General features: G+C 39.9%; 1 protein-coding gene across 2 annotated transcripts in view; it reads left to right on the top strand.

The window, feature by feature from the left end:
* The first annotated feature begins 17 nt into the window (after positions 1–17).
* Positions 18–21,692, top strand: part of LOC127626955 (poly [ADP-ribose] polymerase tankyrase-2-like) — a 37,478-nt gene continuing 15,803 nt past the window's right edge. The window contains exons 1-16 of one of the 2 annotated variants that reach the window (XM_052103114.1): positions 18–2,389; positions 3,426–3,650; positions 4,197–4,292; positions 8,372–8,408; positions 8,541–8,616; positions 8,899–8,993; positions 10,550–10,616; positions 10,723–10,909; positions 11,331–11,452; positions 13,469–13,560; positions 13,647–13,725; positions 13,960–14,110; positions 15,607–15,686; positions 15,831–15,976; positions 16,208–16,373; positions 21,443–21,662. In XM_052103114.1, coding sequence (XP_051959074.1) covers positions 2,209–2,389; positions 3,426–3,650; positions 4,197–4,292; positions 8,372–8,408; positions 8,541–8,616; positions 8,899–8,993; positions 10,550–10,616; positions 10,723–10,909; positions 11,331–11,452; positions 13,469–13,560; positions 13,647–13,725; positions 13,960–14,110; positions 15,607–15,686; positions 15,831–15,976; positions 16,208–16,373; positions 21,443–21,662 — 2,020 coding nt within the window. In that variant the 5' untranslated portion in view covers positions 18–2,208. The remainder of the gene's footprint in view (positions 2,390–3,425; positions 3,651–4,196; positions 4,293–8,371; positions 8,409–8,540; positions 8,617–8,898; positions 8,994–10,549; positions 10,617–10,722; positions 10,910–11,330; positions 11,453–13,468; positions 13,561–13,646; positions 13,726–13,959; positions 14,111–15,606; positions 15,687–15,830; positions 15,977–16,207; positions 16,374–21,442; positions 21,663–21,692) is intronic. The other variant, XM_052103115.1, reaches the window with a different exon arrangement.

Genomic DNA, 21,692 nt, shown 5'->3' on the forward strand with positions numbered 1-21,692 from the left:
AAAATGTATAATCTCAATGCGAGTAATTGAGATTCATTACTATATTTTGGGGAATTTGGACTTTACTAGAGTACTATTGAAACTGAATATTTCCCCTATCCTTAATCAATTATATTAACAAGGCAAACATGATACTTTTACTCCTTACATTTTCATTTAGACCTTTAAAGTACAAAGTAACCTGTGCTGGGCAGATTACTTGTGAACTGTAATTAGGTACTGACAAAAAATGCAACCAGTAACATAATCTCATAGATTACATTTTGGGGTAATTTTATCAGATTACTTTAGGATTATGTTCAATTTAATTCTATTTTATTTTATTTTATTTTATGTCACATGCATTTGAGTAGGATAATCATTTTAACATAAAAGTACAAAGAGGAAGATTTATACCATTCTTATTACTAACAAAAAGAGCTCCTCATGACATTTTTAAAAAAACGCATTAAAAATTACCTGAATTAAATAAATATTAAATTTTACAGCAATAACAGTGCATGGCCAAATTTAATATTCAAAACACTGAGGTATCAAGTGCATGAAACATTAATGACCTTAAAATCAACAGCAATGATGTTGCCTATAGGTCGAAGTGTTCATCTAAAAACACTGAAACATTTTTAACCCATACAGCTTACTGATAGTCCATCGCCTATTCCTGAGGTGGAAGATATTATCGTTTGAAAAGCAAGAATATTCTAAAAGAGCAGAATATATATATATATTTAAAAAAAGTGAGTTCCACCAAGTCACACAAGGAACAATTGCATCAATTTTTATGTCAAGTTTCATGCAGTGGACTCCACCCCATCAGCAGCAACAGTAGAGTGATGGACTTTGTTCCATATTGCTGCACATTTTGAAGTTGCATTATTGTGTACCCTGCAGGCAGGACCCTTAGAGATGGCCACTAGATCCTTTGTAGCAATTAAGTTCAACGTGTGAGATGCACACCACTGGTGCGGTAGTAAGAAATAATAATTATTAGTGTTATTTTTTTAAGCATATGTAGTTCATTCAATAATATACAGCATGATAAACAATGATAAACAGCAATGACAATGCTAGGACATTGCTAGGTCAAAGCTGATGTACATGATCCGTACATCAAACTTCATTGCTGGATCACCACTTATTATAACACACACAAACAAAATGGAAACTCAGAATCAGAAGAACTTGTCTCAAGAACTGGAGTTGTTTCTTCTGCATTAGATACTTACCTTATGAAAGCTATTTCAAAAAGTGGTGGGGACATGTTCCATCCATAACTAACACCTATGAACCAAACTCTTACCCTAACCAGTCACTTTGATTGCGATTCTTTTATTTTTTTTTATGGTAAAGTCTCATATCAGCATGAGCATTTATGTTTACAGTTGACCTCGTAAATAATATAATATAATTAGTTCATGGATTTTGCATTGGTGCAGTATCTCACAATGAGTGAGTTGTCTACCTTGACAGCATTTTGGGGCATCAAACACACGTTCAAAGTGACCTTCCTCCAGAGGGCGCTGGGCTGCTCAAAAAGCCGAATACCCCATTGAGCACCATTCAAATCTCAGGACATTTTTTTTTTTTTTTTTTTTGTCTTACTTCAGAAATCTGTCCCCTTAAATATATAATATTTTAAATTAATTAATTACAATAAGTTGGATCCTGACAAACATTTGGGAAACTGACTCAGCAATCTCTATTAAATCATCCTGTGATCACAAACGACTGTGATTGGTCCATTTTGACATGCGTTGAGAAGAGTAACAGGTGCCATGTGACAACGATATTTACGCACTTTAGCAGTTGTTTGGACAATCATTTGTACCTTATACCTGAACACTGACACTAATAAACTTTAAATGCCATTGAAAAGGGTAATATTAAAAATAGAAGAATTGTTATTTAGACCTAACTTACCTGACCAATAAGATACTGCCGGGCAGCTAAACCCCCGCCCACTCTTTATTCATGCAAATTGATTTTCTTCTCGTTTCTGTTTCTAATTCTATTTCTGCGGTTTTGACACAGCCACTTTGACAGCTCTATTCATGAAAAACCAAAGACATTCAGAATCAGTTTTTCTCTTCTAATGGTTGTAACAGAAATGCTTTAAGTTTGGAGATCTGCACCTCCTTTCGGTCTCCATGTCAAGCCTTTGTGATAGTGTGTTTTCCGCATTTCCCACTGTCAGCCTCTAGCTTTTCCATGTTGGTCCGGAGCTTGTCAGGTGTCATGGAGAGCTCCGGGTCCGCTGAGCCGAGCAGAGGGCTATTCGAGGCCTGCAAGAGCGGAGACCTGGAGCGGGTGAAAAAGCTCGTGTGCCCGGAGAACGTAAACAGCAGAGACACTGCGGGCAGGAGATCCACCCCACTGCATTTCGCTGCGGGTGAGTGCGGCTGCCTAATTTATTCTATAGTAAGATATTTTTTTTATTCTATATTAAATAGAATTAAATATATTCTTAGAGTCTGTTCTATTCTATATTCCATGATCTATTCCTATTTTCTAAGATTTACTTCTATTTTATATTTTTAAAATGTTCTATTCTGTATTCTGGGTTTTTATTATTTTTACTTCATAATGTTTTCTAAGATTCTATTCTACTTTGTATCATTAAAATGTATTAATGTATATAATTAGCATAATCAAAAATACGTTTCCATCTAATGAATTATTAATTAGCCATAAGAGACAAAAGCTTCATAGTAATGACATTTTAATTATGATTAGGTATCTCAGTGTACTGTAAATTATTTTAGATTAATTATTGGTCACACTTTACAAGATGGTTGTAGTGTTACTAAATAATTAAGTACTTATACATTAGCAGTATGTACTTAGATGTGTAATTATTTTCTGGCACACCTTGCAATTGCACATTATTATTGTTATAGCCATTGTATTTAATTATATGTAAGTGTCATTTAATATATAGTTACATAACGCACGCACGCACACACACACACATGAAATAGGCATCATAATGTAGTGTTTCTGAAATATGCATCCAATTCCTTGTATGTCGTACACTTCGTTTTATAATTGATATGTAGTTTACATATCTTCATAAGTTGTTGTTTTATAGTTTAGGAAGTATACAATAGAGAAAGCTTTGATAAAGATTAATTATTAAAATGGACGATGGCTCTCTGCCATACAGAACAATGTTTATGTTTTCACAAAAAAAAAAAAAAAATCTAATTTACGTTTTCTCATCATGACAAACTACATTTTTTTGAAAAATGCACTAATGGTTTGTTGATAAATGTGATCAAAGTGTTTTTTAAAAAATGTATACATCCCAGAATTCTGTAAAGAGTAATGAGTGATGATCATTATTATGTGTTAAATAGGCACAATTGAACCAGACCATCTGTAGAGCCCACAGCATCTGTGACGGCCCTCTTTCTCTTCTCTGGCAGGTTTTGGCCGTAGAGATGTGGTGGACTACCTTCTGCAGCACGGAGCTAACTTGCACGCCAGAGATGATGGAGGTCTCATCTCGCTGCACAATGCCTGCTCTTTTGGTCATGCTGAGGTTGTCAACTTGCTCCTGCTACACGGGGCTGATGCCAACTCCAGAGACAACTGGAATTACACCCCGCTTCACGAAGCTGCAATCAAGGGCAAGATCGACGTCTGCATTGGTAAAACTCAGTGCCTCTGAAACCTACAGTACCATTACTGTACTATTCTTTACATGTGTAATCATAAAAGCTGTGGTTTGGAGGAAATGACCTCAGGAAGAGGTTAAAAACTTGGATTTAATTTACACTACCAGTAAATAGTTTGGACCCCTTTGACTGTATTTATGCTTCTCATGTTTCAAAGGTTTTAGCTTAAATGCTTGACATTTGTTTTGAAGACAAATGTAAATTGTGCCAATGTTTTAATTTCTTTATAAAAATAAATAATTAGTGCATAGTGAAGGAAAAGAAGTCAGCAAGTGTGCAGAAATGGAATCTATACAAGATGGTCTACCTTGAAGCTAATTTATAAAATAGTTTTGATTTGTTTTGCAATTTTTGATTTGATTTCCCCTACTTCACTTTGTGGTATTTCATATTTTTGGTGATTTTACTGTTATTCTGACAAAATAGTAATATTAAAGAATGAGTAGGGTTGTCCTACCTTTTAACTGGTAGTGTATATCTAAAGACTAATACACCTGATATCATGTTTGTCATTGGTAGTTCTACTGCAGCATGGTGCTGAGCCAACGATCCGTAACACAAATGGAAGGACAGCCCTTGACCTCGCTGAACCCTTCACCAAAGCTGTACTGACCTGTGAGTGGCCAATCAAACCTCAGTAGTGTACATGTTGAACATTTTTGCATAGACCTGGTGTGCGTTTCCTAAAAGCATCATTAGCCAACTATGGTTGCAAGTTCCATCTTTACCAACACAGTTCAACGATTTGGTGTTTCCCAAAGCGGTAGTTCCAATGAACATTCACAAACAGCATCGCAAAATTATGTGGTTGGAACTACAGCTCTCCAACTGTGGTTAGAAGCATAGTTCCTTGTTAGTTTGCTGTGTAGACATCATTTAACTTTGCTTCTATATATTTTATTCCAAATACAAAGATGAGCCAAAACATTATGACTACTCACAGGTGAAGCAAATAATGTTGATCATCTCCTAACAAGGCCACAAGTCAAGGTCTGGGTAAATTAGATCGTAAACGAACTATCAGTTCTCGTAGACAATGTGTTGGATGCAGGAGAAATGGGTAGGAGTAAAGACCTGAGCAACTTTGACAACGGCCAAACCAGAAACTGGCGACAGGGTGTTGGGCGCCCAAGGCTCATTGATACACGAGGGAAACGAAGGCTATCCTGTCTGGTCCAAACCAAAATAAATTATAATGATGGTTACTGGAGGAATGTGTCACAACACACAGTGCATTGCACCCTGCTGTGTATGGGGCTGCGTAGCCGCAGACCATTCAGAGTGCCCATGATGACCCCTGTTCACCATCAAAAGCACCTACAATGGGCACACGAGCATCGGAACTGGACCTTGGAGCAGTGGAAGAAGGTCGACTGGTCCGATGAGTCCCGTTGTCTTTTACATCACGTGGACGGCTGTGTATGTGTGCGCCGTTTACCTGGGAAAGTGATAGCACCAGGATGTACTGTGGGAAGACAACAAGCCAGTGGAGGAAGTGTGATGCTCTGGGCAGTGTTCTGCTGGGAAACCCTGGGTCCGGTCATTCACGTGGACTTCAATTTGGCACGTGCCACCTACAGTTCCTAAACACTGATGCAGACCAAGTACACCTCTTCATGGCAATGGCGCCCTGCCATTAGTGCCATACTGCACACATTGTTTGGGAATGGTTTGAGGAACATAATTGCCCTGGCCTTCAAATTCCCCAGATCTCAATCCGATTCTACACGAAACGTGGAGGACCAACAGCATATTAGGCAGGTGGTCATAATGTTTTGGCTTTTCAGAGTATATCTTTCATTCTGTAAATATTTGGAACACATTTACATGTACTTAAGAAAACTGCTTATTCTGGAGTTTTACAGAAACCAGCGTTCAAATGTCACTTAGAACAGAATGCATCCATTGAAGGATTGAAGGCTGTTAAGAGAAAGCACTTTAACACACACAGTGTCTGTGTGTGTTCAGTGACCATGTTAACGCATGAGTGAAGATGTAAAATGTATTTGAAGAGGGCGCATGTGCTCAAGTGTGTCAGGGGAAATCCGAAGTCTTATGTAAAGGGAAACACCACTATTGTTCGCAAAGTATCTGTCACAGCTTTTGTCTTCAGCAGCTTTCATGCATTAAACAGCTTTCTGAAGTACGTGTAAATGTGCTAGTATTATTTTGTATAAGCTGGAGTTCTTACTTCACCCCCCCGTATAACGTCATTAATGACAGCTTTATGTTGTTGAACCAATGTGGTTCGAACTATGGATGCAACAGTTACTATGGTTTGGGGAAACAGTTAATGACTAGATAATTATTTTCTCCAACAATGCATTGTAAAATGATGGTAAAGCAGTGAGTTACATAGTTGTATGGGAAATGCACCCCTGGATAGGTGTTGGGAATCATGATAAGACCACAACAAAAACATACAGCTCAGCCAGTGGATTCCAATTTGAGAATGAATGACTCCATTTATTTTTAATGAATCAATAAAAAAGACTCATTGTGGCATGGGGGGCGTGGTCGTGTGTCGGTCTGCAGGAGAATTTGCTCCAAGCGCAAGAACGCCAATGCCGACTGTACGACAGGTGCACTCGGCTAAGGGAATTTTCACAGGGAGATAAAGTACTTGTGTTACTGCCCACCTCGAGCTCCAAATTACTCGCCAAGTGGCAAGGACCCTTTGAGGTCACGCGATGAGTTGGAGATCTCGATTATGAGGTTAAGCGAACAGATAGGAGAGGGTCATGCCAGACGTACCACCTCAACCTCCTCAAACCATGGAGGAAGGCGGTACCTGTAGCCTTGGCGACGGCGGTTCCGGAGAAGGCGGAGCTCGGACCGGAGGTATCGCTCAAAGCAATTCATTTACCCCAGTCCCTTGCGGAGACCACCTCTCGCTGTCGCAGCTAACAGATGTTGAGAGGCTGCAAGGGGGGTTCGCACCGTGTAAAGTGATCAATGGAAAGGAGGAGGCGAGAACTGGCTTTTCAATATAAATTATAGTTTAATGATAAACTTAAAAGAAAACATAAACACACACATGACGGACATGCCCGTAATTCTCTCTCTCTCAAACCATCGTTACCGGCCGCCTTTATCCCTCGCGCGCCTCATCAGGCCGATTGGGGACCGGGCGCGCGATATTCCGACCCGGCCCCGCCCCCCTCCGCTCCACACTCATGAATCAGTCTCAAACTCTTTTTGCAATTTTCGGTTTATGTTTACTTAAGGCTAGGGAAACCTACATGAGTGTAATTACTTACTGGTTGTTCACGTGACAACCTGGAGTTAAAGATAGATATTTGGAACAAGGTTCTGTTATGATAAATGGTACGTTAATTAAATACGTTTGTGGCAGGGCAGAGGGTGGGGGCGGGTTGTTATTCCACACACCTGGCCCCTAATCAGGCTAATCAAGCCTCAGAGAGTGATAAAGGCAGACTGGAAGCTGCAGTGCGACAGAGAGAGAGATTTATGGACAGCTGTCCCGACACCTTTGTGTGTTTGTTTTTTTGTTTAAGTTTATTATTTATATTGTCAAGCCGGTTCTCGCCTCCTCTTTTCCATTAATCCCTTTACACTGGTGCCGAAATCTTGGGAGGAGGAGGGATGCGGCGTAATAGAGTCCTCACCACTACCATCCACCCCAATGGAGTTGCCGTGGCCATCTGCCGGGGGACGGATGAGCTTGGCCGCTTGAGAGCAGAGGTACGGCCGCCGACCGCGAAGGGAGAAGGGGCTCCTAACCAACCACCTGGAGTGGTCAGGGCCGCCGCTGCCAGGGGCAGAGGAGACCCCTACCAGCCACTGAAATGCGCCGGGGTCTGAGACCACCGACCTCTAGCAGGGAGGGGCTTCTGGCTGACCACTTGGAGAGGTTAGGGCGCTGTCAGGGGTGGAGGAGACCCCTACCAGCCGCTTAAATGCGCCAGGGTCTGAGACCGCCGACCTCTAGTGGGAAGGGGCTCCTGGCCGACCACCTGGAGTGGTTAGGGCCACTGCCAGGGGCAGAGGAGTCCCCTACCAGCCGCAGAAATGCGCCAGGGTCTGAGACCGCCAACCTCTAGAGGGGAGGGGCTCCTGGCCGACCACCTGGAGTGGAAGAACTGCTGCCAGGGTCGCGGTAGACCCTTTCTGTTTCCCGAGAATGCGGTGGGGCGTTCCGTCTGCCGGAAGACTGCCTCCGATCCGTCTGGGCAGGCGTGGTTGTCGTCCATTAGAGTGTTGAGGAGTGGCCGAGGACCAAGCTGCAGCGTATCGGAGAACTGCCGAGTAAGTGTTTTTTCCTCTCTCTCACCCACTGCCACTCCGTATTGGCCTTTTCCCTCTCTTTTTTTAAATGTTTTGTTAATTTGGCACGATCGCTGTTACAGCGTGTAGGTGGCAATTATTTTTTTTTTGGTTTCCCTCCCCTTGTCCCCTCCCTCATCCAGGTAGATGGGGATGACCTGCCGGCTTTCCATTAATCCCTTTACAACGTTGTACCACGTATTTGTCTCTGCATATTAAGCTGGGTTAATAGAAAGTATTTTAACACACATCACATTTAGTACTCCCATCCCTAAACTTGATATTTTTGTTCTGTCTAGTTTTGTAACTGCCCATTTAATCTGTCAACATCTCCTGATCTCTTTGCTTTACATTTTCCACTAAGGTTTCCATTTATGTAGATATACTTTGTTTTTTCTTAAATCCAGGTGAATACAGAAAGGATGAACTCCTTGAGAGTGCAAGGTAATAATAATTTTAGCTCAATATTGCTCACCAAACCCTAGAAAGAGAAAGGAATATTACTAAATAAGTTAAATTGCTGTTATGATTCGCATTGTTCCTTTAACTAACTTTGTGCTCAATGTTTCTATACAGAAGTGGAAATGAAGAAAAACTGAGGATGCTCCTCACACCGTTAAATGTTAACTGTCATGCTAATGATGGGAGGAAGGTGATTTACTCAATTATATATCTGCTAATGTTAAAAGGCCTGCTTTATGTCTTTGACAGTGTGACTGTTAATTCAGAAGTACACTCAAATATGCAAATTATTAGAAAAAGCATTTGGGCTCTTTTATTGAGCCACTCAAATAAAACACATAATTTAGCCAGTGCAGTGTTGTGAAGCCCACTTTATTACATGTGAAATAGGTTCATGATCTGCATGCATCTTAATTTGAATATATTCTTTGCATAAACATTTGTTTCTGAATGGATTGTTTGTTGGTTGCAGTCCACCCCTTTGCATCTGGCTGCGGGATATAATCGTGTGAAGACAGTGCAGCTGTTGTTGCAACATGGAGCTGACGTGCATGCTAAAGACAAAGGGTGCAATGTCTGTTTCTATACAAGTTAAGCTGTGTGGACAGCATCTTTGACAGGCTGTTGATTTGCATAAAGAAAACATTTTACTAATCATTTAGTTGAAAAAACAAAGAACATGTATAATAATGCACTACCAATGGAAGTCTATGGAGCAAAATATTTTGAAGGGTCTACAGCAGAAATCTGCTGCTAATTTTTTGCCTAACCAAATCCAAAGTGATAATGCAACAAACAATAAAAGCAAAAAAAAAAAGCTAAAGCTTAACACATCGTGTCTTGTTTGACATGGTGTCATAAACAATTCCTGTGTTTTTTTTCTCTATGTAAACAGTCCAATCTGTTGTCCATGTGTAAATTATGCTAAACTAACTGGTTTAACAGTTTTGCATGGCGATGACAAGAGTTGAAATATTGGATATCACTTTGCATAACAATTTTATCACATTTGTTTCTTCTTAACACATAATATTAAGTCTTTTAGCTATATGTTTTAAACTGTGCAGATTTTAAAGTTTATCCCGGTGCTATGGCTTGCCTCATAGACTTCAATTGTAAGTGCATTACTGTAAACTAGGGCTGTCGAGCGAATCAAATTGTTTATAAAATTAATTACATGATATGCTGATTAATAAATCAAATGAATCACATATCCATATTTACAACAAAAAAAGGCCCCCAAATAAAGATAATTCGGTCACACTTTATGTTAGGCGTCTTTAACTACTATGTACTAACATTAAAATACTTACAATACAATGTATTTACTATGTAACACAGTTGTTATGACGCATAATATAAAGCAGAACCGATAATTCAATATATAATAAACAAAATAATTATAAATATAATATATTTAATAATATAATAAATATAATTCTAATTATACAAAGACATTACTTTTTTTGTGGAAGACAAGTAAAGCATTACTTAAACAATGCAAAAGTGGCTTTAGAAGTCAATATATTTTTTGTTTTATTTCCAAACCCAGCCTACTGTCAACAGAAATCTTGTAGACTTTGGCTGTTTTCTTAGGACCTGTTACTCCGCGTCTGTAGCCATGAATGCCGCATTTTTAGGAAGCTATGTAAAGTTTAGTTTGAAACTTTAAAAAACACATCTTGAGACCCCTGGATTCTGTTGAGCTTCATCCAGCAGTCTTTGAGCAACTGGTGCTGCGCTGACTGCCCCTTGCTGACTGCAATTGAACGACTATTAAGTGAACTATTTGGGTGAACTATCCTTTTAAATTACTCCATTTATAAGAAAAATCGTTATTATGGAATTTACATTCAGCCAGGGAGCAAAATGAATTGTTAACTTTTTAACACGTAATTTGTATAAAATAAATCACGTTGAATTAACACGTTAAATTGACAGACTTACTACAAGCACAATGTTTGCTTGTCTATACAAGCTGTATGACAAATCATTTTCTGTCATAATCAACGGCATGTCACAGATGTTGTTGAAAGAGCTTAACCCGGAATGTTCATTAATAGGCAGTGTTGTCAAAAATACTGTCATTACTGTACTCATAAAACCAAGTATTGTGGTTACAGTGACCTTGTGCCTCTTCATAACGCCTGCTCATACGGCCACTATGAGGTAGCTGAGTTACTTGTCAAGGTAGGTCCATTTGAGTGTTATTCACATGTTTCAGTTCCATTTTCTTGTTCTGAAAACAGTGGGTTTGGTGGAAGTTATAACTACTCATTTGTTCATTATTATGTAGCATGGTGCCTGTGCCAACGCTATGGACCTGTGGCAGTTCACACCTTTGCACGAGGCAGCTTTGAAAAACAGGGTGGAGGTGTGCTCGCTCCTGCTCAGCTATGGGGCCGACCCCACCTTCCTCAACTGCCACAACAAGAGTGCGATCGACCTGGCCGCAACTGCCTCTCTAAAAGAACGCCTAGAATGTACGGTTGTTTTTACAATTGGTTGAATTGTCCCAACCTGAGTTCGATTACACACCCCATTTTCATGCACAGAACAGCACTTATGTCTAATCTGGATGCATTGCAAGAGATACGAAGAATGTGAGCAGCTCTCGTGAGACTAGAAGCAATGGAAAATGCATTACACTCATGCAAAAGATTCAAATTATACATCATCAGTAGTGGTTTACTTAGGATGGATTACTTTTTATACTAATTGTGTACCATACCGAAGCTCACATAATCCTAACTACAGAGCTTCTTTGGACTTAGGTGTGGTTCACCGGTGTGCTCCTCAACAAACAAAAGCCCTAGTGTAACAACGGCCATGTGACTGTGACAGAGATTAGCACTGTTTTGTTTGTTATGTATTTGACTGACTGGGTGTTGCTCTCTGATGCAGATGAGTTCAGAGGGCACACTTTGCTGCAGGCAGCACATGAAGCTGACATGGCCCGCGTTAAAAAACACCTCTCCCTTGAGACTATCAACTTCAAACACCCTCAGACAAAAGAGACAGCTCTGGTAAGGCCCCATCTGTCTTTTAGCACTACACATTCTACTATGGGTTGGCAGAATGATCAAAAGCTTATATTATGGTATGTGTCATTTTATATCATTGTAATAGTATAAACTCAATGGGCCCTATTTTAAGAGAGCTAGCGCTAAGCACAGTGCTATGCCATAAGTCATACATGCAAATTCAATTGGCATGGCCATGAAGTTTTGGTATTTGCAAATATGCACTAAGTCTAGGCGCAAGCGGGTTTGGCGAAATTACGCAACCAAAGTGTTAATGGGGTGGGTACATTTTCATATAATTCTAAGGTTCTTCTCTGACACCGCCTGCTTCCTATTATATAGTCCATTAACTGTCAAGCACCAGCAATATAAACAAAGACAGCTCATTGAAGCCCCGTACACACATGCAGCGACTTTATCACTTGTTGATGTTGCTAGTCTCTGTACTGTGATGTCACTAGTGGGCGTTCCTACTGCTGTCGCTTTCTCCTATTGGTTGTCGCTCCCGAAAGTCGCTCTATTTGCATAAAGTTGAACTTCACTAAACTTTGTTGTATTGTTCGCCATGCACGAACCAGAGTTGCTGTCACTCATGTCGCTGGAAGTCGCCAACTCTCATTGGGAATGAATGAAATGAGGTTGCTTTTTCGCTGGAAATTGCTGCATGTGTGTACGGGGCTTAAGCATTTGGTATTGTAAATGGACTGTATGCAATTAATTAGAAGATTAGAAATATTTCTATCACAGTGACACGCCCCTTTTATCGGTCATAGCACATAGCACTGCACTTTGTACGCTCATGAAAATGGAGCCCAATATTGTTATTGCTACTGGAAAATCAATAAAAATGGTATATCTATATATTAAAAGAATGTTCCAGGTTCAATACAGCTTAAGCTCAGTCGATAGCATTTGTGGCATAATGTTGATTACCACAAAATTAAAGCACTCACAATGGAATTAAATGTGGTCAGTCCATAAATTTAAAAATACACATCGTATTAAATGTATTGCCACATTACATACATATTACACATGTTAATATGATTTTAGTGTGATTAAACCAGGGATTTTCATGGCATTAATGCATTTATCAAACGTCGTCATGACAATAAAGTTGTAATATTGGATAAAACTTTACACAGATAATATTTGTAACTGATATAATCACATTAAAATCATGTTAACACATCTTGTAGCTATGCTTTTGTATTTTAGCATTTATGGACTGGCCCCATTTACTTCCATTACAAATTCCATATTGTAACCAATATTTTTTCTTTTTTAAATAATAGATGGATGAGTCATAATTTTTATTTATTATTATTATAAATTATAATATATTTATTTAGTTTTTTCTCTATATACTTATTTTATTTTTTACTTTTTCTCCCCAATTTGGAATGCCAATTCCCATCGCACTCTTAAGTCTTCATGGTGGCGTAGTGACTCGCCTCAATCCGGGTGGCGGAGGACGAACTGATATCGTCAATCTGTGTATCTTATCACGTGGCTTGTTGAGCTCATTACCGCAGAGACATAGCGCATGTGGAGGCTTCACGATATTCTCTGTGGCATCGACGCAAAACTCACCACGTGCCCCACCGAGAGCAAGAACCACATTATAGTGACCACACGGATGTTACCCCATGTGACTCTACCCTCCATAGCAACCGGGCCAATCGGTTGCTTAGGAAGCCTGACTGTAGTCACTCAGCATGCCCTGGATTCGAACTTGTGACTCCAGGGGTGGTAGTCAGCGTCTTTACTCACTGAGCTTCCCAGGCCCTCCTTGTCATAATAATTTTTTGAGGTAATACACATTATGCCACAAATGCTGCCGATTGAGCTTAACTAGTATTGAACCCTGAACATGCCTAGTTTAAATAACCATTTCTACCACCACACGATGTACACTGTCATACCACCCATCCCTACCATCTACCAAAGAACATTATAGAAGAGAGTTTTATAAGACCTGAATTAAATTACAGTGTTTGCTGGGGTTGTCTTTGACAGCATTGTGTCTCCACGTCACCCTATCCCAAGAGGAAACAGATCTGTGAACTGCTGCTCAGGATGGGAGCTAACATCAGTGAGAAGAATAAAGAGTAAGTCAGTCACCATTTTGGCACCCTGTGGTAATGGTATTGTAAGACATGCTGTAATTGCTTTTGGATGTGTCCCTTTCATGAAGCTTCCTCACACCTCTGCATCTCGCTGCTGAAAAGTCCCACAATGACATCATCGAGGTGCTGGTGAAGCACAAGGCGAAAGTGAGTGAGATATTCACAGCTGCTGTAAAACACAATTATAGACGTCACAGAAGTGTGTAATTTTTGCTCCACTTGCATCACCAAATGGAATAATCAATGTTTTTAAACAGATTACAGTTTAAGCACTTTCTTCTTGCAAGATATACGCTGTATGAAAATGCCTCTAGATGGCATCAGTTTGAATCTTTTTCATGTTGTGACCCACTGAGAAAAGCGCATTGTTCTCATGTGCAGGTGAATGTGGTAGATAACCTGGGCCAGACAGCGTTACATCACGCGGCTCTCTGCGGCCATTTGCAGACCTGTCGTCTGCTCCTCAGTGCTGGATGTGACCCACTCATCACCTCCCTGCAGAGCTTTTCACCCTCCCAGCTCACCAATGAAGGTATTCAGGAGATAATACAAGGTGTTAAAAAAGATAACAAGTAATGTTGTCCAGCTAGAGCACCCAACATGCTGTATATAGTGCATATAGTGGGGTCCTAATTTTTTTAAGTTAAAAGATTTAGGATTTTGAAATATTTAAATGAAATAAATATGAATTAAATAAGCAAAATTGTGACATTGACCATTTTAACGACTTCGTTAAAAAGGTCTGATTTCCTTGCTTCTAATAAAGCACACAAGATATTCTATTGAACATTCTCAAATCATACTGGATAACATGGATCATCAGCAGTTTTCATTTTTACACTGATTTTTCTTTTAGTTATAATTTTAATCTTGTGGCGAAAATGTCCTTTAAATGTAGTCAATATTTTTGTTACGATTCCTGGTTGTCTGCCCCGTGTTTCTCGTGTCACCTCTCATGAACTACAATTCCCACAATTCCCGGCCCTCATCACTGCCAGCTTTCAATCATTGTTCTCACCTGTTTGTGGATGTCTGAAGTAGATGTTACCTTGTTCACCCATTTCGTGTACCCTTGGATGTTTTTATGTTTTGGTTTCATTTTCTCCTCGTGGACGTTTCCTTTGTTCCAGTTTTGTTTATTTTCACCTTGATCAATAAAGAACCTGCGTTTAGATCCCAACTCCTCGTCTGCAACAGGTGAGAACAATGATTGAAAGCTGGCAGTGATGAGGGCATGGAATTGTGGGAACTGTAGTTCATGAGAGGTGACACGAGAAACACAGGGCAGACAACCAGGAATCGTAACAATTTTAATATACTCTCGCATTAGTTTGCAAGTATGCGAATGAAGATGCGAGGGCATGGCCATCGCATTGCCAACGTGTGGTCCGCTTAAACATGTTTAACGTGCGTTCTTACTTTACCGTGGTGGGAACAAACCTAAGTACTTGAGGGGGTGATAGAGTTAATTTTAAACATCTGTGCCATTAAAGGGATAGTTCACTTCTCATTTAATCACCCTCAAGCCGTCACAGATGTGTATAACTTTCTTCCTTCTGCTGAACACAAACAAAGATTTTTTAGAAAAACATCCATACGAATCAAAAACTAATCCATACGACTCCAGTGGTTAAATCCATATCTTCAGAAGTGATATGATAAGTGTTGGTGAGAAACAGATCAATATTGAAGTCCTTTTTCACTATAAATTCCCAGTAGGTGGTGATATGCACAAAGAATGCGAATCACACTAGAAAAAGAAGAATGTGAAAGTGAAAGTTAAAGTTGAGATTTATTGTAAAAAAAAGTCTTTAGACTTAAATATTGATGTTGTTCTCACCCACACCTATCATATCGCTTCTGAAAATATGGATTTAACCAGTCGTATGGGTTACTTTTAAACTGGATGTTGTTATTCAGGTAAGTTAACTTTAAAATAATTAATGTAAGTACTTTTATAAAATTATAAGCTTTGCATTATTATTTTTTTTTTTATATAAAAAAAATATATATTTTTTTTATTTTTAGAGGGAGCATCTACAATCAACTCAGATACAGACAGACAGCTGTTAGAAGCATCTAAATCAGGTGATCTGGAAGTCGTAAAGGTGAGGACTACAACTACACCAAACAGTGTCAGTAATTAACATCTTATCTTGTGTTTATGAGTTTTTTTCTCGACGTAGTTGCGCAATCATTATGAAGTAAATTCCATGTTAGTGCTGATATAATGTTTTAATTTGCCTCTATAGAAGCGCTGTACTCTTCAGAACGTGAACTGCAGAGATGTTGAAGGAAGGCAGTCCACTCCTTTGCACTTTGCAGCGGGATACAACCGTGTAGCTGTGGTGGAGTATCTACTGCAACACGGAGCCGATGTGCACGCTAAAGACAAGGGGTAAGATGCTAAAAAGACATTCTAACTTCAAAACTACACGTGTAAATGTGCAGTTGGTCACAAGAATTGAATAAGTGCAGTTTATCCAAAATTGACTGTGTTTTCGTGATCTATCATTACTGTCATTTCTGACTACTCAAGTGCCCATTCCAGCCAATGCCAACATGACACTGTACCACATAATCTCACTCTGCTTTTAAGGAAAATTATGTCTCTGTTTGTGTTGTGTAGTGGTCTGGTGCCTTTACACAATGCTTGTTCCTATGGGCATTATGAGGTTGCTGAGCTCCTGGTCATTCATGGTGCTGTGGTTAATGTGGCTGACCTCTGGAAATTTACACCACTGCATGAGGCGGCTGCCAAGGGCAAATATGAGATCTGTAAACTGCTGCTTCAGGTAATGAAAAATTGTAGCCTATAATTGTTACCTCAAGGAAGGTTTTATACCTGATTTATCTCTTAAATTAGTTTTGGCCTTCTATTAAACTAAATTACTAAAGTTGATTTAGTGATTTTAAATATAATATTTTTGACTTGAATAAAACCAGCTAATTTTGATGTTCCTACATGAAGCAAATTTTTTAGGTTAACGTTTTTTTCACTGTAAAATTGTTTTTGTGGTGTAGCCTAAAAATATCTTTCATGTGTTCTAAATCTAAACATCTAAACATTATCCCCAAATAGCTAGTCTTTATATCTGCTTTTACCTGCACCGTGTTTTTTTACTTGTCTGTGAGCTTGCTTGTGTGAATAATCCAATGTTATATTTTAGAAGTCCAGAACAAAATATCCAGCAGGAAAAGCATACTTAAAAAATCATCTGAAATTTTGATGATTGAAATGTTATCATCATTGCAAAGAGATTCTAATGACACCTAGATTGAGCTTCTAGTCCACTCATAGGCCGAGATATTCAATTAAACAATTGAGGTGGTGCATGAAAATCACACAATGTCTATGGACGAGCACATCTGTGAGGGCTAAAATGCGTTAAAGCACCACCTACATTTCAGATTGTCATTTTGTGACAGAATGTGAATTTTTTTCTAGTACTTGCTGCCATCTAGTGGAATAATATTAAGAATTTTGGAGGGAGATAGAGCGAACAGAACATGGCTGGGCGATAGGACGATGCAATCGGATATCGCTATGTCTTACAAAAATCCCTATGCCGACTGCGAACAGATGGAGATCGACAATATTGAGAAATGGCAAAACCATGGATCTGGAAAGTCGCCAAATATATTAAATAGTGGCCAGGGTGTTAAACTAGCACCCACAAATGCAACAAGGTTGAATCCAGTTAGCAAGTTCCTTTTCCAAATGTATTTCATGCGCAGGTCATTTTGCTCATCTACCCACAGCAGGTGGGCGACCTGTCTCGAAGTGACACATGCATGTTGGCATGCAGCACAAGCCTGTCTCTTGGAACAAGCTCATGTTGGCGTGCAGCACAAGCCTGTCTCGTGGAACAAGCGCATGTTTGCTTGCAGCACAAGCCTGTCAGGCGGAACAAGCGCATGTTTGCGTGCAGCACAAGTCTGTCTCATGGAACAAGCGCATGTTTGCATGCAGCAAAAGCCTGTCTCTTGGAACAAGCGCATGTTTGCATGCAGCACAAGTCTGTCTAGTGGAATAAGCGCATGTTTGCTTGCAGCACAAGCCTGTCTGGCAGAACAAGCGCATGTTTGCGTGCAGCACAAGCCTGACACATGGAACAAGTGCATGTTTGCGTGCAGCACAAGTCTGTCTCATGGAACAAGCGCATGTTTGCATGCAGCAAAAGCCTGTCTCTTAGAACAAGCGCATGTTTGCATGCAGCAAAAGCCTGTCTCTTGGAACAAGCGCATGTTTGCGTGCAGCACAAGTCTGTCTAGTGGAATAAGCGCATGTTTGCTTGCAGCACAAGCCTGTCTGGCAGAACAAGCGCATGTTTGCGTGCAGCACAAGCCTGACACATGGAACAAGTGCATGTTTGCGTGCAGCAAAAGGCTGTCACTTGGAACACGATCATGTTTGCATGCAGCACAAGCCTGTCTCACGGAACAAGCGCATGTTTGTGTGCAGCACAAGCCTGTCTAGTGGAACAAGCGCATGTTTACTTGCAGCTCAAGTCTGTCTAGTGGAATAAGTGCATGTTTGTTTGCAGCACAAGCCTGTCTGGCAGAACAAGCGCATGTTTGTTTGCAGCACAAGCCTGTCTGGCAGAACAAGCGCATGTTTGCGTGCAGCACAAGCCTGTCACATGGAACAAGTGCATGTTTGCGTGCAGCAAAAGGCTGTCTCTTGGAACAAGCTCATGTTTGCGTACAGCACAAGCCTGTCTCACGGAGCAAGCGCATGTTTGCGTGCAGCACAAGCCTGTCTAGTGGAACAAGCGCATGTTTGCTTGCGGCACAAGCCTGTCTCATGGAACAAGTGCATGTTTGCTTGCAGCACAAGCTTGTCCCGTGGAACAAGCGTATGTTTGCTTGCAGCACAAGCCTGTCTAGTGGAACAAGCGCATGTTTGCTTGCAGCACAAGCCTGTCTCGTGGAACAAGCGCATGTTTGCTTGCAGCACAAGCTTGTCTCGTGGAACATGCATATGTTTGCTTGCCGCACAAACCTGTCTCATGGAACAAGCGCATGTTTGCATAAAGCACTAGCCTGTCTAGTGGAACAAGCGCATGTTTGCGTGCAGCACCAGCCTGTCTCTTGAAACAAGCACATGTTTGCGTGCAGCACTAGCCTGTCTCTTGGAACAAGCGCATGTTTGCGTGCAGCACTAGCCTGTCTCATGGAACAAGCGCGTGTTTGCGTGCAGCACAAGCCTGTCTCTTGGAACAAGCACATGTTTGCTTGCAGCACAAGCCTATCTCTTGGAACAAGCGCATGTTTCCATGCAGCACAAGTCTGTCTCTTGGAACAAGCGCATGTTTGCGTGCAGCACAAGCCTGTCTCTTGGAACAAGCGCATGTTTGCGTGCAGCACATGCCTGTCTCGTGGAACAAGCCTATGTTTGCGTGCAGCACAAGCCTGTCTCTTGGAACAAGCGCATGTTTGCGTGCAGCACAAGCCTGTCTCGTGGAACAAGTGCATGTTTGCCTGCAGCACAAGACTGTCTCGTGGAACAAGCGTATGTTTGCTTGAAGCACAAGCCTGTCTCTTGGAACAAGCGCATGTTTCCATGCAGCACAAGTCTGTCTTGTGGAACAAGCGCATGTTTCCGCGCAGCACAAGTCTGTCTTGTGGAACAAGCACATGTTTGCGTGCAGCACAAGCCTGTCTCTTGGAACAAGCGCATGTTTGTGTGCAGCACTAGCCTGTCTAGTGGAACAAGCGCATGTTTGCGTGCAGCACTAGCCTGTCTAGTGGAACAAGCGCATGTTTCCCTGCAGCACAAGTCTGTTTAGTGGAACAAGCGCATGTTTCCCTGCAGCACAAGTCTGTCTAGTGGAACAAGCGCATGTTTGCGTGCAACACAAGCCTGTCTCTTGGAACAAGCGCATGTTTGTGTGCAGCACTAGCCTGTCTCGTGAAACAAACGCATTTAAAGAGTTTTTTCTCTTTGTTTCATTCATCTAAAAACTGTTTGCAAAAATAATGTTGTATATGAGAAAGCTGCAAATTATCTCAGATCATCTCGGGAGTTGAATACACTTAAGATGGTAAATGTTTGGAATTGGGGAGGTGGTTAAAATTATTTTGATCACTTCTTTATTTTATTGCTTTTTTCATTTATTTTAAAGTGTAATTTTAATTTAGAAATGTATTTTGTTTAAGTTGTTCATGTATCAATAAAGAATTCAATTTTTAAAGCGAAATCAATAAAGCAAAAAAAATTCACAGACCCTCGGTGGGGAAGGGGGGAGGGGGTTTGACGATGTAATCGGATATCATGATATTTTATAAGGCAAATCTATTCATCATAAAATTGTAAACCTATACAATATTATTTATGAATAATTTTAGGTTCTTTTTATTAGTGAAAAATTGCAGATGGCAGCCCAAAAATGCCTGAAGAACTGAAGAGGTTAACTGGCTTTATTCAAGTCAAAAAACATTTTTAATCTTACTAATTTTAGCTGTTAAATTAGTGTAAGTCATATTTTGGGTTAGATCTAGTAGAAATAGATCCTTGAGGGATATTCCAACTGAATTGAATTTTAAATTGTAATATAATTTAATAACACAATAGAGGAATTGAATTACAGTAATTACAAATAATAAATAATTACATAATTAATTATACCTGTTTATTCACTATTTGGTCCCATGAAGAATACATTTTACAATACAACTGAAGGATACAACTGATTAGAAATATTTTTCTAAACTTAGTTCTATAATGTCAAAGCCATCAAATTGCCATAAAACAATACAACATTTTCACTGCAATGTTTTCAGATGACTTCATAAAATAAATATTGACAGTAAAATTTGGGGTAAATTAGAGCATCACTGGAAATGAAGTGTTCTTCCAACTTTGTCTATTTAAATTAAAGTACATTTAATAAACATAATGAAATATATACCTATACCAATCAGCCACAACATTAAACCACCTGCCTAATATTGTGTAGGTCCCCCTCATGCCGCCAAATCAGCTCCAACCCGCATTATATTCTTCTCACCACAATTGTTCAGAATGGTTATCTGAGTTAGCGTAGACTTTGTCAGTTCGAACCAGTCTAGCCATTCTCTGTTGACCCCTCTCATCAACAAGGCATTTCAGTCCACAGAACTCACTGGATGTTTTTGGTTTTTGGCACTATTCTGAGTAAATTCTAGAAACTGTTGTGTGTGAAAATCCCAGGAGATCAGCAGTTACAGAAATACTCAAACCAGCCCATCTGGTACCAACAATCATCCATGCGATTATCTGGTCTGCCAATCGTGTGGCAGCAGTGCAGTGCATAAAAGCTTCAGTTAATATTCACATCAACCATCAGAATATGGAAAAATGTGATCTTAGTGATTAGGACTGTGGCATGATTGTTGGTGTCAGATGAGCTGGTTTGAATATTTCTGTAACTGCTGATCTCCTGGGATTTTCACACACAACAGTCACTAGAATTTACTCTGAATGGTGCCAAAAACATCCAGTGAGTGGCAGTTCTGCAGACAGTATATATGTATTTTATTTTATTTTTTATAAATTAATACAAACATCTATAGGAGACATTTCAAATATTGATTATTAATATCATCTAAATGTATATGTTGTCTGCATGATAATTAAGGGTAATTCATATGAAAAATGAAATGTATTATTAAAAAATACACTTACAGCTGCAATATAACTATTAGTTTATTTAAATTTTATTCCATTTTAAATCAATCTTCCTTAAATTCAAATTTGAATGATCAATCTATGAATTATAAATCGTATTTGCTACCTCAATTCTTTACAGTTCAGATACCTCAATACTTTAAAAGTCATTTATTTTTACTAGAAGTGTAACAAAGAACTGACCTTTCACAGCATGGTGCTGACCCTACCAAGAAGAATCGTGATGGAAACACTCCTCTGGATTTAGTGAAAGATGGAGATACAGATATCCAGGACCTGCTCAGGGGAGACGCAGCACTGCTAGATGCTGCTAAGAAAGGCAGCTTAGCTCGAGTTAAAAAGCTCTGCACTCCAGACAACGTGAACTGTCGAGACACGCAGGGGCGCCACTCCACCCCACTGCACCTGGCAGGTAGGTGTAGATCAGAGAATGTGCAGGAAC

This window comes from Xyrauchen texanus, chromosome 33 (assembly GCF_025860055.1).
Source record: "Xyrauchen texanus isolate HMW12.3.18 chromosome 33, RBS_HiC_50CHRs, whole genome shotgun sequence".
In the NCBI taxonomy this organism is placed as follows: domain Eukaryota; kingdom Metazoa; phylum Chordata; class Actinopteri; order Cypriniformes; family Catostomidae; genus Xyrauchen; species Xyrauchen texanus.